Source organism: Miscanthus floridulus, chromosome 9, assembly GCF_019320115.1.
Source record: "Miscanthus floridulus cultivar M001 chromosome 9, ASM1932011v1, whole genome shotgun sequence".
In the NCBI taxonomy this organism is placed as follows: domain Eukaryota; kingdom Viridiplantae; phylum Streptophyta; class Magnoliopsida; order Poales; family Poaceae; genus Miscanthus; species Miscanthus floridulus.
In genome coordinates this window covers 2841122-2856521 of record NC_089588.1, presented here as the reverse complement: position 1 = coordinate 2856521, position 15400 = coordinate 2841122, and the positions used below count along the sequence as shown (strand labels likewise).

At 49.5% G+C, this 15400-nt stretch overlaps 1 protein-coding gene across 1 annotated transcript; it reads right to left on the bottom strand.

Moving 5' to 3' along the window:
- Positions 1-9751: 9751 nt before the first annotated feature.
- On the bottom strand, positions 9752-11045 carry LOC136479057 (probable xyloglucan endotransglucosylase/hydrolase protein 28). The gene is made up of 4 exons (XM_066477044.1): positions 10897-11045; positions 10373-10406; positions 10055-10171; positions 9752-9964 (listed from the first exon to the last, which is right to left on the bottom strand). The coding sequence occupies exons 1-4, from the start codon at positions 11043-11045 to the stop codon at positions 9752-9754; spliced, it is 513 nt and encodes a 170-aa protein (XP_066333141.1).
- Between the last annotated feature and the right edge of the window lie 4355 nt (positions 11046-15400).

Below are 15400 nucleotides of genomic sequence, written 5' to 3'. Positions count from 1 at the left end.
TGCAGAAGTACTGCTAATAAAGGACTTTGTTGAGTTCTTGAAGTGGAATGAGGAAAGCATACTCCCATAAGAATTAAGAAATAATTGTTTGCATGACATAATCATGTGAATGAAGTACCTCATGAATGTCTTCTCGTTCACAAGAGTTCTAAGTAGTTTTCAAAATTATGGCAGTAAAGTTCATGCCATATTTCGAGGGGTTGAATTGTAAGATCAATTAAGAAAGATATTCTCCCTGTAATGCGATGCATAGTATGCATTGAGAGCAAGAATGATCTATAAAAGATGAAAGTGACCATTGGCAGAGTACAACGGTCATAATAATGATACCCCTAAGTAGAGAAATAGCTAAATTCCTAGACCTTTCGCAGTTCCGATAGGAAGATAGCGTAGTCATCCAGTATTCATACTGGACGAGCCTCAAAGATATTAAGGCGGTGCTTAAAGCGCCATATGAGGTCTTAAGCCTCAAAGATATTAAGGCGGTGCTTCAAGCGCCATATGAGGTTTTAACAGATTAAACCCTAATAAGAAATTTGAAGGTACACCATCTTTATAGAAGATGGGATATTCTAGGGGAGCATGGTATGTAGAGACCTAAGACTTGAAGAGAAATGGGACTACGTGCCCACTTCAATGATTCAAGAGCAACATGTTTCTCAATACCTGTTGATGCTGTATGACTTATACAACACCTGTTGTTGGCTCTTCAAGGAAGATGAATAATGCAAACAAGGATCTTGTTATACAGGAGCCTATAGAATCAATTGTCTCTTGGCAATGAAGAGCAACAACAGCCCCACATGAAAGAAGTACAAGTAGCTGAGGCCCCAGAAGGTCTCAAAGAATTAGAAAACCAACTATTTTTGATGACTATGAAGTCTATGTTAGAGAAGAAATTCAAATGGAGGGTGATCTGATCCCACCTCATTTGAAGAAGCCATGAGAAGCGCTCACTCATAGCAAGAGGCTATGGAAGATGAGATGAAATCGATGAGTATCAACGATGTTTGGGACTTAAAAGAAAATCCTAATGGAGCCAAAACAGTAGGTTGTAAATGGGTCTACAAGATAAAATGTGACTCCAAAGGGAATAGAGAAAGATATAAGGCGTGACTCGTGGCGAAAGGCTTTACGCAAAGAGAGGGAATATGTTACAATGAGAGTTTTTCTCTACTCTCATGCAAGGATTCTTTTAGAATCATAATGGCGTTAGTGGCACATTACGATTTAAAGTTACAACAGATGGATGTAAAGACGGCATTCCCCAACAGGGATTTGTATGAAAAATGTTAACATGGCACAACCCGAAGGTTTTGTCGTGGAAGAAAAAGAACGTATGGGATGCCGCCTGAAGAAATCCATTTATGGATTAAAGCAAGCCTCTAGGCTGTAGCAATTAAAGTTAATAAAGCAATAAGAAAGTTTGGGTTTAAAGAGAATGCAGAGGACAATTGCGTTTATGCAAAGTTCAAGAATGGAAAATTCATTTTCCACATCCTGTGTATAGATAACATCTTACTTACTAGTAGCGATGTTAATCTGCTATGGGAAAAGAAGTTCTTGTCCTCAAGTAACAATATGAATGATCTCGATAAAGTGTCATTCGTTCTAGGAATTGAAATTCACCGAGATAGAAGAAAAGGGGTATTAGGACTATCGTAAATGCATACTAAGAAAGGATTCTAAAGAAATAAAGTATGCATACGAGTAAACCTACGCCTGCTACTATAGTCAAGGGTAATAGATTTGGGAACTTTCAGTGTTCCAGGAACCAATATGAGATCGGTCAAATGTACATGGTTCCATGTGCTTCAGCTGTTGGAAGCTTAATGAGTGCACAAGTAAGAACTTACCCTGACATAGCCCACGTATCCGGGATATTTTGGCAGAAACCTAGTCCAGATATATATTACTAGAATGGAGTTAAGAATATCTTGCAATTTTGCAAAGGATCATAGGCCTCATGATGAGTAAGAAAGAACAAGTACTCTCAAATAGTTGTGGATACAAATGTTAAGTTTGGGCGAGCTATGTAGTGAAATCCACAGTAGTTGCTAACACTCGTAGTTGGAGTTTTATTGTGGAAAAGCTCCAAAGAAATAGTTGAGGTATCATCATTGATGCATACCCATAGTATAACTTGTTATGAGGCTTAAGGGACAGGCAAAAGTGGTTAAGGGAATTTATACCCGGAATCAACAATGGTTGCCAACAGCAATAACCATTTAAAGTAATTCACTCCTTTGACAACATGTCAAGTGTGCTGCCAAACACATTGACATTAAATTATATGTTGTAAAGGAGAAAGTCCAGAATTATTTTGAAAGATTGAGCGTATAAGTACCGAGCAAGTACTTGCGGATTCGCTTACCAAAGGCTTACCACCCAGTGCGTTCAGAGAACACACAGTCGACATGGGTTTATGGGAAAGCCTATGATTCATGGACAATAAGGGCCTAGTTGAGAATCTGTTTCAAAACAGAGAGGTGCATTGTAGCTGTTTAATCTAATGGCAACAGACTGTAATGATGAGGCACGCTCTATGCACTGATCTGTGATGGAATGGGAACAAGATAAAGTAAGTAAGTTAAGTTTAAGTCATAACGTGAGATCAAGGGGGAGATTGTTAGGATTGATCTCATCCGACTCAGTCCAACCACTGAGTCGGACTCTTTGACCGTGTCCTGATCGGGGACACACAACCGACCACTGGTCGGTGGGCCCCTATCACACAGCGCTATAAGAGAGAGGTATGGGTTAGGGCGCTAGACACGAGGTTCGATGCCGCCACTGACCCACCGAAGAACCCTACCGATCGTGGCAGCGCTGCAAGTGACGGGAAGTGTCGTCGACCGCACCGCCGACCACCGCCACGCACTACATCGCCACTGCCGTGGCGATTTGTTCCCCTCTACCTCATCTGCCGAACCCGAAGGTATGGGCCTCTCTCTCCCAAGTCTATCTCCCTCTCCCGAGACATGTTCTAGATCAATTTGAACTAAACAGAGATGGATTCATCCACTGATCTACCCCTAGATGATCCTAAACTTCTAACACCTCGGTCTTGCTGTTCTAGCCATTGTTTCAGTTGATCCTTGCTTGAAGATTTTGTTGGAGGAGAAGATTCCATCTAGTTTTTTTTTTGTCGCTGTACAGGTTATTGATGAATCAACCAATAAGTTCCTGATTCTGTTTTGGGTCTCGTTGGGAGCCTCTTCCGGCTTGATTTATACGTGCCTTTAGGAGACAGGTTAGAATAGGATTCGTATTGGAATTTTTTTTTGGAAAGGAATCGGTCAGAAAAAGTAGAATAGGTGTTTTCTTTGATACAGATTCGGTCAGACAAATTACATTTGCATAATTTATTTATGATCGGTTGCACATTATAGAATAGGAGACGGAGACGTTTTGGATATGACTCCGAATCGCGCTAGACAAGAGCTATGAGCACGACTTATATATCTATACCTAATAATAAAGAGGCAAAATTTCAGTATAGATTATAAAAAAATACAATTTAAAATGTATTTTGTTTGACTTTTCCTCTTATCTAATTGTCTAATTAGTCTGTCATTTATAGATGGAGAGAGAGAGAGTATATTTTAGTTTCAAAAAATAATTAAAAACAAAGTTTCTTTTTTTTTGGAATAACTTCGCTTCATTGATTAAGGAGGATCATTACAATCAAGTTGCAGGCATTGCTGCAAGAAGCTAGGGGCGCTAAGCCAAACAAAGTTCTGCTTACAATCAAGAGCTTGCTTAGCGCAAAGATGAGCCGCAAAATCCGCTACTCTTTTTGTGAAGACAACTCTAAAACTAGTGAAGGCTGAGGCAAACGCCGCAACTTCATCCATGATCACTCCAACTTCGGATCGATGCTTGTCCCTATCGCGCCAAAGAGAAACTAGCACCTGTGAATCAGTCTCCACGATGATGTACTCCCTCGTCCCGGCCGGAATCAAGGCTGAGCCCACCAAGTGCATCCATCATGCCAAGGCCATGCGTAGATTGCCGTCACTGTCCCGCAGCACTGCCCCCGTTGCGCTCGATTCAACACCTGGGAGGAAGGCTCCATCTGTATTAACCTTCAAAGTTCCGCAACCCGGTGGCTGCCATTTGACCGCTTGCTCAGCGTTGATCTTCCCCGAAGGGCACACCGTTGCAAGCTGAAAGCAAGCCTCCAACGCCCAATCTATTGCCGATCGTGGATCAATCGGCGTCTTCCCATGTTTCCGATCATTCCTGCTATTCCACAGTGACCACATCCCACAGAGAATTACTCCTCTATCCTCCTCCTTGCAATGTGAATTCTCCAGCAAGTCTCTCGTCCAAGACCGAGGACATAAACGAGGGAGTTTAATGCCCGTAAGTCATCTCAGTTTTTCCCAGAAACTGAGAGCAAAAGAACACTTCGTCAAGGTATGAAAGGTGGTCTCATCCTCCGCTCCACAAAAAGTGCAGGTCCCTATTTGTTCAATATGTTGCCGATGGAGGTTCTCACGGCACGGGATAAAATCACGAGAGACCCGCCACCAGAACACCCTAACTTCCGGTGGGACTTTGCATCCCCAGAGTTTTTTCCAGTGTGGATCATCCTTTGATGCTGAGTATGACGCCCGCCGCTCGCCATGGTCCCGCTCCTGAGCCTCTTGTTCAGCTAGCAAACGGTAGGCTGATCGCACCGTGTATAGGTCATGACGTTCAGCCGACCAAGCCCACATGTCTTTCTGGCGTCGCCCCAATGGTATCCTTTTTACCGCCTAGGCGTCCATGTACAATAGGTTATTAGCAAGAGCCGCTTCATCCCTGCTCCGACCGTCCATAGATAACAGCTCACTAACGTGCACTGCCGAGGCGCCAGGCTTTGGACAAATGGGTCTCCCGCCGATAGCTCCCGGAATCCACCGGTCCTGCCAAATATTCGTCGTAACCCCATCACCTATACGGCGAATCAGGCCACATTGTAGAGCTCTTCTTCCTGTCAAGAGTGCACGCCAAGTATGGAAAGAATTCCTCTTATTTTTGGCCGAGAGAAAATCCCCATTAGGATAATATTTGCCCTTGAGTACTCATGCATAAAGGGAGTCCGGGGAAGTCATAAGACGCCAGCCTTGCTTGCCAAGCATTGCCACGTTAAACTGCTTTACATCCCGAAAACCCATGCCACCATGGCACTTTGGCTTAGTGAGTTCCTGCCATCTTCTCCAATGGATCTCTACTTTCAGCTGCTCCTCCCCACCAATAATTTGATATAGTCGATGTAATTTTCTTTAGTGTTTTGTCCATAAAACAATTCATTGCATAAGTGACACCTGCCTGTGAGCCACTGATTTAATCAGAACTTCCTTGGCTGCACTGCTGAGACACTTCTCACTCCAGCCTCCTACTAGACCCCGTATCTTTGCAGGGATCGGTTCAAAAGCCTCTGTAGTACTATGTCCCACCGCAGTAGGGAGTCCAAGGTACTTCTCTCCCAAAGCTTCTGTGGTAGTGAGTTTCATCTCCTCCTTCATAGTGTCATCACAATTTGTGCTAAAAAAAATCGCACTCTTAGCAAAGTTCACCATCTGACCAGAGCCTTTCTGGTAAGAGTCGAGAATGTCCGCATGACGTCGCCCACCGCGATCACTCGCTCGAGTGAAGACTAGGCAGTCGTCTGCAAACAACAGGTGGGAAACCCAGGGGCATGGATCTCCACCCGAGCACCTTTTGCCAGAAATTGGGGCCCTAAAAATTTCAGCAAACTCGACAGCCCTTCAACACATAGTAGAAATAAATAGGGAGACATCGGGTCACCTTGTCTAATTCCTCAGGTTGGAAAGAAAGTGTTAGACAAATGTCCGTTCACCCTTACTGAAAGCTTAACAGTCTCCACACATTTCATGATCAGATTCACTAGGTTCAAATTGAATCCTAGCTTGAGCATGACGCTGCGGAGATAACACCACTCAACTCTATCATAAGCCTTTGCCATGTCCAGCTTAACTGCACAGGCACCAGATTTACCCTTCTTTTTCTTCAGGTAATGAATATGTTCATAAGCCACCAACACATTGTCAGTGATTAAACGCCCCGGGACAAAGGTCGATTGCTCCTCAGAGATAATATCATCTAGGACCCGCCTGAGTCGATTAGCGATCACTTTGGAGCAAATTTTATATAAAACATTGCATAGAGCAATCGGACGGAACTGTGTCAACTCCTGCAGGTTCTTAATTTTTGGGATGAGTACGATCACTGTGTTGTTGACCACATCCGGCATATCCCCGCCATTCAAAAACTCTAAGACTGATCTGCAAATATCGTCACCCACAAGGCTCCAATGTTTTTGATAGAAACCAGCCGTAAAGCCATCCGGCCCTGGCGCCTTATTTGGTTTCATCAAAAAGAGCGCATTCCTGACTTCTTTCCCTATAAACGGAGAACTTAAGAATTCATTCTGAGCCTCTGTTACTTTCCTAGGAACACACCGCACCACATCATCCGGCTGAGTGAGCTCCTGCGCGCCGAGAACAAATGTTGGTAAAAAGACCTCGCCATCAATTCCAGCTCATCCTGGCTTGTACACACTGATCCATCATGGCGTTGGAGAGGAATGATCTTATTTGTACGCACCCTTTACCGTGCTTTGGCATGGAAGAACCCTGTGTTTCGGTCCCCCGCCTGTAGCCATTCGACACGGGAACGTTGTTTCTCCATCTCTTCCTCCCTTGCTAGGACCTCCGCCATCCTGCGCATGATAGCGCGTTCAGCGTGGGTTGGCCCCGACCGAATTGATCTGCGTCGGGTCTCCTCCAGCTGATGGTGTAAGTGCCGCAGCTCGCCCCGCACAAAGCCAAACTGCTCTCGTTCCCATGTCTTCAAGGTCACTTGCATCTCACCTAGATTTGAGAAAACCGCCATGAGAGAAGTGCATCCCGGAACCCATGCCGATGAGACCGTGGATTCATATAACTTATGTCGCCCCCACATATTCTCATATCGGAAGGGTCGTTCGTGCCGCGGACCCTACAGCATTCCGCTTTGTTGTAACTTGATGAGAACCCCCCACAATGATCACTCTCAGAGGTTTGCACATGCGTCACCCCCGAGTCACCATATAGGTCCATCATTCCCTCGTTCATGAGCGCTCGATCAAGGCATACCTTGACATTGCGCCCCCTTCCCGCCGGTTATCCCAGGTACACAAGAGGCCACTATAGCCTAGGTCCATGACCCCACAAAGTTTCTTCTGTTTGGCTGTAAGTAGTACGCAAAAAAGCAACATGCATATACGGAGCTAATGCCCGGTCAACTGCGACAGTTACAGCCGTTGTAGGGCCTGTTTGGCACAGTTGAGCTGTTGTGAGCTGTTTTTATTTTTGCCAAACACTTGTTTCCAAAACAACTCACGGGTGAAGCTGTTTTCTTCTCCTTTCACAATGGGATGGGATGGGAGAGAGCTGAAAAAAAAATAGCTTATCACAGCTTCGTCTGACACAAGTGGGCCCAACGTGTCTCTGTGTCGTGTTTGCCCCCGTCCACCTCGTGAAGAGAGCTGCTGGCGCGGCCACCGCGGACCTGCTGGCACGGTCGTCGGGGCACGACGCGGCGGGCGTGGTTGATGGGAGCGCGGCGCCACAGGCGTGGTTGCCGGGGGCGCTCGCAGCAGGCGTCGCCGTGGGCGGCAAGGGCAGCTGCAGCCGACGGGCCGACGGGATCCCAGCCATCGGCAGCCGCTGCCGCCAGGACGCATGTGAGCACGGCCGCCGGGGCTCGGATCGAGACGGAGGCGGATGTGAGCGCGTGGCGGCCAATGCTCGGCTCAGCTCGGGGCGAGGCGTCGGGGTGCCGGCGAGGCTGCCGGTAAGGGCGAGGTGGAGGCACTGGTGAGGCCGTCGGGGCGCGGTCGTGGCGGGGCCGCAGCGAGACCGCCGTTGCTTTGCTGCTTCGCCTGGGACGGCGCCGAGCACGAGCGGGGGCTGCTGGTGAGGCCGCCGGTGAGCACGTGGCCGCGGTCTCCGCGGCGGGTGCCGCCGCTCGGTGCTCGCTGGTGTGTGTTGTCGGCAGAGCCGATGAAGAAGAAAGGGCGGCGTGGGGAAGAAAGAGGAGAATGGGGAAAGAGAAAAGATAATAAAGATAAGGGTAGAATAATCATTGTATTTTTTTTCCACCAGGGGAAGCTGTTTTTGCCAAATAGGGTGAGCAAAACACCTCAGCTTCACTGGAAAAGCTGCTTATGAAGCTAAACTCAGAAAAAAAACGACTTCACTGATGAAGCTAAGATGTGCTAAACCGGGCCTTACTTGGCGGAAATTTAAATCACGAAGAGTCAATCGACGGCAAAAGTATATATATTTACAAACATCTGTTTTGGACATTTATTTTTATTGAAAAAAAATAAATTTTAAAATATAGAAATAAAAAATATTGGCCCCAAGCCCAATACTAATCCGAATCGCTTTATAGTTCAACTGGTACACGCCACGTTCACCTATATCTATCTGTATATAAAAAGACTATACACGCATCAATCTCACAAGGATACCTCTCTATCTAGCTAGACGCATCGATCACACGGATCGGGTTAGAGCATCTCCGAGAGTTCTCTAAACATCCTCATAATCTTTATTTTTTTAGAAAGATGGAAAAAACCATCTCCAACAACTTTTAATATTTACTCCTAATCTTTTAAGAGAAAAATTCATCCTCCTTCCGCGTAACTTTACGCGGACGAAGCCACGCGCGCAGGCGCGAGGCCACTCGGAGCGTCGTCGCCCGTCGGCACGGCACGCCGCACGCCTGCGCGCGGTCGCGCGACAAGCGAGCCGGTTTGCCCCCGGCGACCGGCGTGTAGCGTTGGAGCCAAGCGCGTGAGGTCACCTGGCCCCGGCCGGCCGGCCGGCCTCTGGGCCCCGCCGTGCCAACTGGAGGGACTCGTCTCGCTACTTGCCGCCCGCCGCGAGGCCCCACGACGGACACGTCCCAACAACGGCAACTCAATTGAATTGAATTGAATTTTGCATAAAAAAATATCGGCCGCGCGTCCCGGTCGCACACCGACCCCGGACTTGGATCGGATCATCGCCGGAGCCAGAGAGCCACCTCACCGCCTGCTTGCATGGTACTATATGCATGCTCTGTTTGCTTGCCTGGTGGCCGGCCGCTGTTGCCTGCTTGCCTGGTCGCCGACTGCTGGGCTAGGGCAACACGTGGATACGCGCGGCGATGAAAAGGTTCGCGTGGAAAAAAAGAAGCCTGCAGAAAAAAAAAAGTCAAATGAGACCAGCATTTGATTTTTTAGAAGTCAAATATTAGGAATTATTAGAGATGGACTTCTTTTTTTTCTCCTAAAACCTTTTTAAGAGTTGGTAAATATAGACTTTTTAGAAAGAATATTTAGGGAACTCTTGGAGATGCTCATCTCCAATAGTTTTCTATTGTTTTAGGTCTCACATCTATTTTTTTTGCTGTTTTTTTTCTGTCGCCAGACGTCACAGGGCGCGTCGAACCCCTCACGTCGCGACCTCCCTGCCGCTGCCGCCGCCAACTCCCATCCGCCGCCGCCACCGTCAGTAGCAGCAGACAAGCATAACAGCCACCAACAGGCAATCGTGCCGGTCTGTACCATCATCTGATGGACAAGCACATCCTCGTCCTCCTGCTGCGCTTCTGTCTTCCCCGAACCGCGCCGGGCATAGCCGCATAGGGTAGTGAGACGCGGAAGAGGTTAACTGAACGGGAGACGAGTGACAGAGAGGGAAGAAACTCACATGATGCGGTCGCTGGTCCAGAGGATGGAGTAGTGGTGGAAGTCATCGGTGGGATCGAAAGGGAGGTCATAGCGCTCCTCCCGGCCGGCGTGGGTGCTGCCGTCGCCGTACACGTTGGTCTGCACCCGCCACTTGCGCCCGCGCACGTTGCCCAGGAACTCGAAGTCCAGCTCGTCGTGCGTCTTCTCGTACACGTCGCCGTTCGACAGCTGCATTGCATCGCATCGTCTTTCAGCATAACATCATTGGACGGGTGAGAGGTCCTGAGGGACAGGTTTGGTTGGTTCACGACGACTCACGTAGAACGCGACGACGATGCCCGCCTCGTAGTCAGCGGGCAGCTTGATGGCGGCGCTGAAGAAGCCGTGGAGGAAGACGTCCTGCGACGCGAACCCGGCGACTGAGCAGAGAAGGATCTGCGCGACTCAAGAGACGCGTAAAGTTACGCGGAATTGGCTCATTTTTTCCAAGTGCCTAAATATTAGGAGGATGGATCAGTAACTGTTGGAGAGAGATTTTTTCTGATTTTTCTAAAAATCAAGTATTAGAAAGGCAAATAGGGAACTCTTGAAGATGCTCAACAGGTTTACTAATTACTACCAACACATCGAACCAACCAACACTCGTAGAACTAGCCACTCAACAAAACATCTAAAAACAGCAAACTTCAGTACAAGATTTCATCATAAACATTAGACTGTCTCCAACAACAGTGACTTAAAATACAAGACCCATTCGTCATTTGGGTAATAATATAGCCAAAGGGTTCAATACCTATTTTTGGTCTTCTCCAACAACACGACCCAAAAGACAATCCTTTCTACAAATAGGTCTTTAGGAGAGAGGATACTCAGATTTGGGTTATGTCTTTTCTGACACTCAAATCTTCCGTATTGGTACTCTGTTGAAGGCTATAGTTATTCTGTTGGAGACCTATTTTAGGTTTGGGCGCCGCAACGAGTCTCCTGTTGGATAACAGCCAGTGACTCAAATTCCAAAAGACCTCTTCCAGGGACACCTAAGACAATTCATAAGGCAAAGAACGTCTCTGATATCTCTCATACTGGTTTTGCAATAGGTGGAGAAAGGGTGGAAACACCAGTACCAAAACAGAAAAGAGAAACTAAGCAAGACACAGTACCTGATTCGTTGAGGACGCTCCTTGATGGTCTTGGCGGCGCTGTCAACCGGGACCTCCCCCTTGCGCTTGAACCCCGCGGACCCTTGCCGCGGCGTCCGCGCCAACGCCACCTCCGCCGCGGTGCGCGGCAGCTGGTGCGACAGTGTCATGACCCGGGCATGTGCTGGGCCTCGGCGTGCTCATGGGCCTCGGCATGCTCATGGGCCTTGGCCAGTAGGTGTGCGTGTGTGGCCGTCGGCAGATATATGCCATGGCTTGTAACCGAAAGCGGCATCGAACCTGAATAGAACTCATAACTGAATAGAAATATCTTGCGGTTCTCGGCCGCGCCTACCAATTCCTGTTTTGTTCTTAGCCTAGTTCTTCTTCAATTCCTGTTAGCTACCAGTAGATCGTTACAATTGGTTATCAGAGCCTTCGATCTTGAGCCGAAAATTTCCCTAATTTTTTTTTTTCCCCAAATCGAGTTCGCCATGGCCACTGTGTCGGAACTCTCCGCGTCGCTGTCGGAGATGTCGGCGTCGATATCGAGGTGGACGGAGATGTTGCAGCAGATGAACGCCATCTTGGGCCGCATGAATGGCGTTTCCTCGGCGTCCTCGTCATCCAGCACAGCTTCCGCGACCTCCGCCCCGACGACGACGGCCACGACACCAGCTGCGCCGCCCACGCCTGCAGCACCCTCGGCCGCGTCAACGACTACTTCGCCGAAGTCCTTCGCCCCGACGCCGGCCACGACCCCTTCATCGGCGCGCGCCACCGCCGTGGTGCCCACGCCATACGCGCCGACGACCGCGTCGACTCCACCCACCACTGCGGTCGCCATCTTCTTCCGGCTTCCAACACCGGATTACCTCACCGCGAAGAAGAAGATCGCCAAGAAGTCTGTTCGGGCGCTCCTCTCCCTCGCCGTCGGCCAGGAGGCCTCGCTTTCCACCCGGGCACGCCGTACCAGCGTGTTTCCAATCCGTACCAAGGCTGCAGGGGTCGAATGTCCGAGCGAGAGGAAGAAGGCACCGACGACACCGCGGAGCAAGGCTGTTCGGCCCCACCGTCGACCTCCACGTCGGGGACGGCCTCCACGCCTTCAGGTCCAGGGGCTGGGCATGCGGCCTCAGCCACGAAGGCGCGCTCTACGTCACGGGAATTGTCGTCGTCGTCGCCGCCGCCGTCTTCTTCAACTTCGCATCTGGCACCACCTTGAGGCCCGTGTCAGCGTCACTCCCAAGCGGCGGGGTGCACGGCGCTGCAGTTCGCCAACACCAGCCCCGCCGGATACATTGCACGCGTCCTCACCATGTCTGGTCGTGGCCACTAAGGAGGATGACTGCAACGATGACCAGACTGTGGTTGCGCTCCGGCCTACACTGGTCAAATTCCAAAGTGACGTTCCCAAGCAGGTCAAACCTTTGCATATCGTTCTGATGGCCGCTACAAGTCAGTCGACATCTGCTCCATTGGGTGTTCAACTGGGCTTCGATGGACTGCTGCCCAGGTATACTCCTTTACTGGATGTTCTTCTATTTGGGTGCTGCCAAATGAACATACACTACACAGTTCCTTGGCCACCACCTGATCGGACATGGTATGCTTACTGTCAAGTTCAGCATTGGGGCCTGGTACAGAAAATTGGGATTCATTTATGGGATAGTGGCATTGCTCTGTCATATTTTGCTGTCGATGCTCGTGAGACTCACAATGTGTTTGAGAGCAAGGGAGATGTGCAGCAGAATCCTCCAGGGCCACCACCTATATGCAGCTGTCTTGCAGCTCACAGGCTTAATATATTGCCACTTCCATGGCCACCAGATCCATGTGAGATGATAGTTGACAGTGGTATAGCAGCATATTCTATCCTTGCACTGACAGATTGCCATTGCATGAGTGAAGCTGGAGGAGGGGTCAGTCGGAGCTTTTTGATTCATACAACACTGCCACCCTTGGTTCAGTCAACATTTTTTTCGGGGATTTTCCAACCCTTCAGGAACTCTCAACTTTCAGTATGGGTCACTTCCATGGCGTCAATGGGCCAGCAGGTGTTTGATCGTGGCAAATACATGGAGGCCATTTTCATGCAGTTACTGTTGCAGGCTAGAGCAAATCCTAATACTCCTGCTGAGCTGAGAAGGTTGCCAATGGGGCTTGTTGTGCTGTGCAAGTGCAAGGATGAAGTGGAGCTGCGGCTGCCCAAGCTATTCGATAAAATGCAGTCTGATGTGCTTGTGCTGTTGACAATCTCTTGGCCTCCACCTACTTGGTCAGGGAGCTCAGTTCTGGGAACTATCAAGCCATTTCTGAATCTACATGAGTTTTGGCAGCAAAGACATGTTCACTTGCAGTTTACAGGATTGCCCTCTCTGTGTATTTCGGAGCTAAAACCGAGGCCACCACCTACAGGCATGAGAAATGAGTTGCTCCAAGTTGACAGAACTTCAGTTTACAGAAGCTATGGCATGTTGGCTCAAAATACAATCAATCAGGCAGCAATGTTTGTGTGGAGACAAGAGTGGTGTGGCTTTCAAAACAATTGTTACTACTTGGAGCAAATTCTTATCTGGTGCTTGTTGCTGTGTACAGCTAAAGGGAGATGTTGGAAAGTTGCTAGCTCATGGCAATGCAAAACTAGTAATCAAGAGCAAGTGCTTGCTGAAATTTCCGATTGCCGGAGTGATGAACAGGCGGTCAATGAGTTTCATTTGCTGGGATCAGAGTACTGCAGTACTATTCTGGAGCATCTGATCTTCATTTTTCTTGTCATGACGAAGAATTCTTCAGTTAAGGACAATTCCAATCCTCTCCCAAATACTGCTTATGCAAGTGCGCTTTTAATAAAGCAGCAAGAGCAGCTGCTTCAACAATATAAATTGGGAAATTCACAGAGGTTGCAGCGACAGCAGCATGGACAACAGCTCTATATCAAAGGCGCAGCTATGGTTGTGGATGATGATATGCCACCAGTCGAGCTGCTGAGAACAAGATGCCAGCTAAGTAAACTTGACGTTGCTTTCTGGTTACAAGGGGATGCTGGCTGTGATGGGAATGCTCCTCCAGTGATTGCAGTTCTGGCATGCGCCCATGCATGCTACAGCAAGCTTCAGTTTTACAACCTGATGATTGAAGACCCATGAAGGCTACGGGTATCCAAGAAAATCTTTCATGTTAATCACAGCTTGAGGGCAAGCTGCTGCTTAAGCGGGAGGGAATGTCATGACCCGGGCATGTGCTGGGCCTCGGCGTGCTCATGGGCCTCGGCATGCTCATGGGCCTTGGCCAGTAGGTGTGCGTGTGTGGCCGTCGGCAGATATATGCCATGGCTTGTAACCGAAAGCGGCATCGAACCTGAATAGAACTCATAACTGAATAGAAATATCTTGCGGTTCTCGGCCGCGCCTACCAATTCCTGTTTTGTTCTTAGCCTAGTTCTTCTTCAATTCCTGTTAGCTACCAGTAGATCGTTACAGACAGCATTGCGCCGGGAAAGACTGCTGCAGGCGCGGGCGCGTACGGCCTCGGAAATATAGCACGATAAGGAATCGGCCACTCGAACGGGACGGGCGCAGAGGAAGCCCGTGCCGTCGCGTACCGCGCCTGAGCAGGACAGGGGCGCGACGCATGAATAGGTTGCGGGCTTCTTCACCGTCTTCTCGACCGGACCCGCAGCGATCCTCGGGACAGGCTTTCTCCGGTCGGTGCGAGGCGCAACGGGCGCGTAGGTTGGTGGCGGCGCCGGCGCCCCATCCGTGACCTGGTGTTGCGTCGAAGTAGTGGGCGCCGGCCGGCTGGCCGAGCGCGCGCGGCGGAGGAGTGGCGTCGCACGGCGAGGGGACTGCACGATTGTCCTCCGTCTTCTCGCCGGTGTCCCCGTCAATCGTCAGCTGGTCCTGTACCAAGGGGATGCGCGGGGTGGCGTCTTCTTGGAGGGTGAAGTTCGGCACACAGCGAACGGCGAGGGAATCGCACGATTCTCCACCGTCTCCTCCTCGGGGTCCCCGTCCTGTTCCTGGACTAGGCGGGGTGCGCGGGGCGGCGTCTGCTTGGCCGCCGAAGGGGCGGTGGCGGTGTCCTCCGGGTCCAGCTCGCGGCGGAGGCCTGGCATATCGACTCACTTTTCCGATTGCAGGAGCCCGATGTGGTGGAAGCGGTGGTTTGGCGGTACGTCGAGCGGCGGGGCGCGGGGGCGAGCTGTGGTGGGGGCGGGGCGAGCGGGTGGCGGAGTTCAGCGGATTGTGTTAGAACAAGTATGGACAACAAGCATCTACAACTAGCCTGGGATCCTGATGATACCAATTTTGATTCATCGGTTTGGGGGCAAGCCGAATTTCAAGGGAAGGGGAATGTCATATACCATCCAGGTAAGAAGCTAATTGGCCGGATGGGCTGTAAAACAAATGGGCTAGCACAGGTCACCATGAGGGCACGCACAGGGGCATCGAATGAATTATGGGAGAATTCTCTAAGCCATTAAAAAAGATCACAATTTCATGTGAGTCATTGAAAAAGTTCA

What these genes read in the sequence shown, in the direction of transcription:
- LOC136479057 (XM_066477044.1), bottom strand. Translation starts at nt 11,045, where the DNA reads ATGACACTGTCGCACCAGCTGCCGCGCACCGCGGCGGAGGTGGCGTTG. An exon ending in GAGCGTCCTCAACGAATCAG is followed by an intron (nt 10,407 to 10,896) that starts GTACTGTGTCTT and finishes TGCTGTTTTTAG; the next exon opens with ATGTTTTGTTGAGTGGCTAG. An exon ending in GGCTAGTTCTACGAGTGTTG is followed by an intron (nt 10,172 to 10,372) that starts GTTGGTTCGATG and finishes TGAGTCGCGCAG; the next exon opens with ATCCTTCTCTGCTCAGTCGC.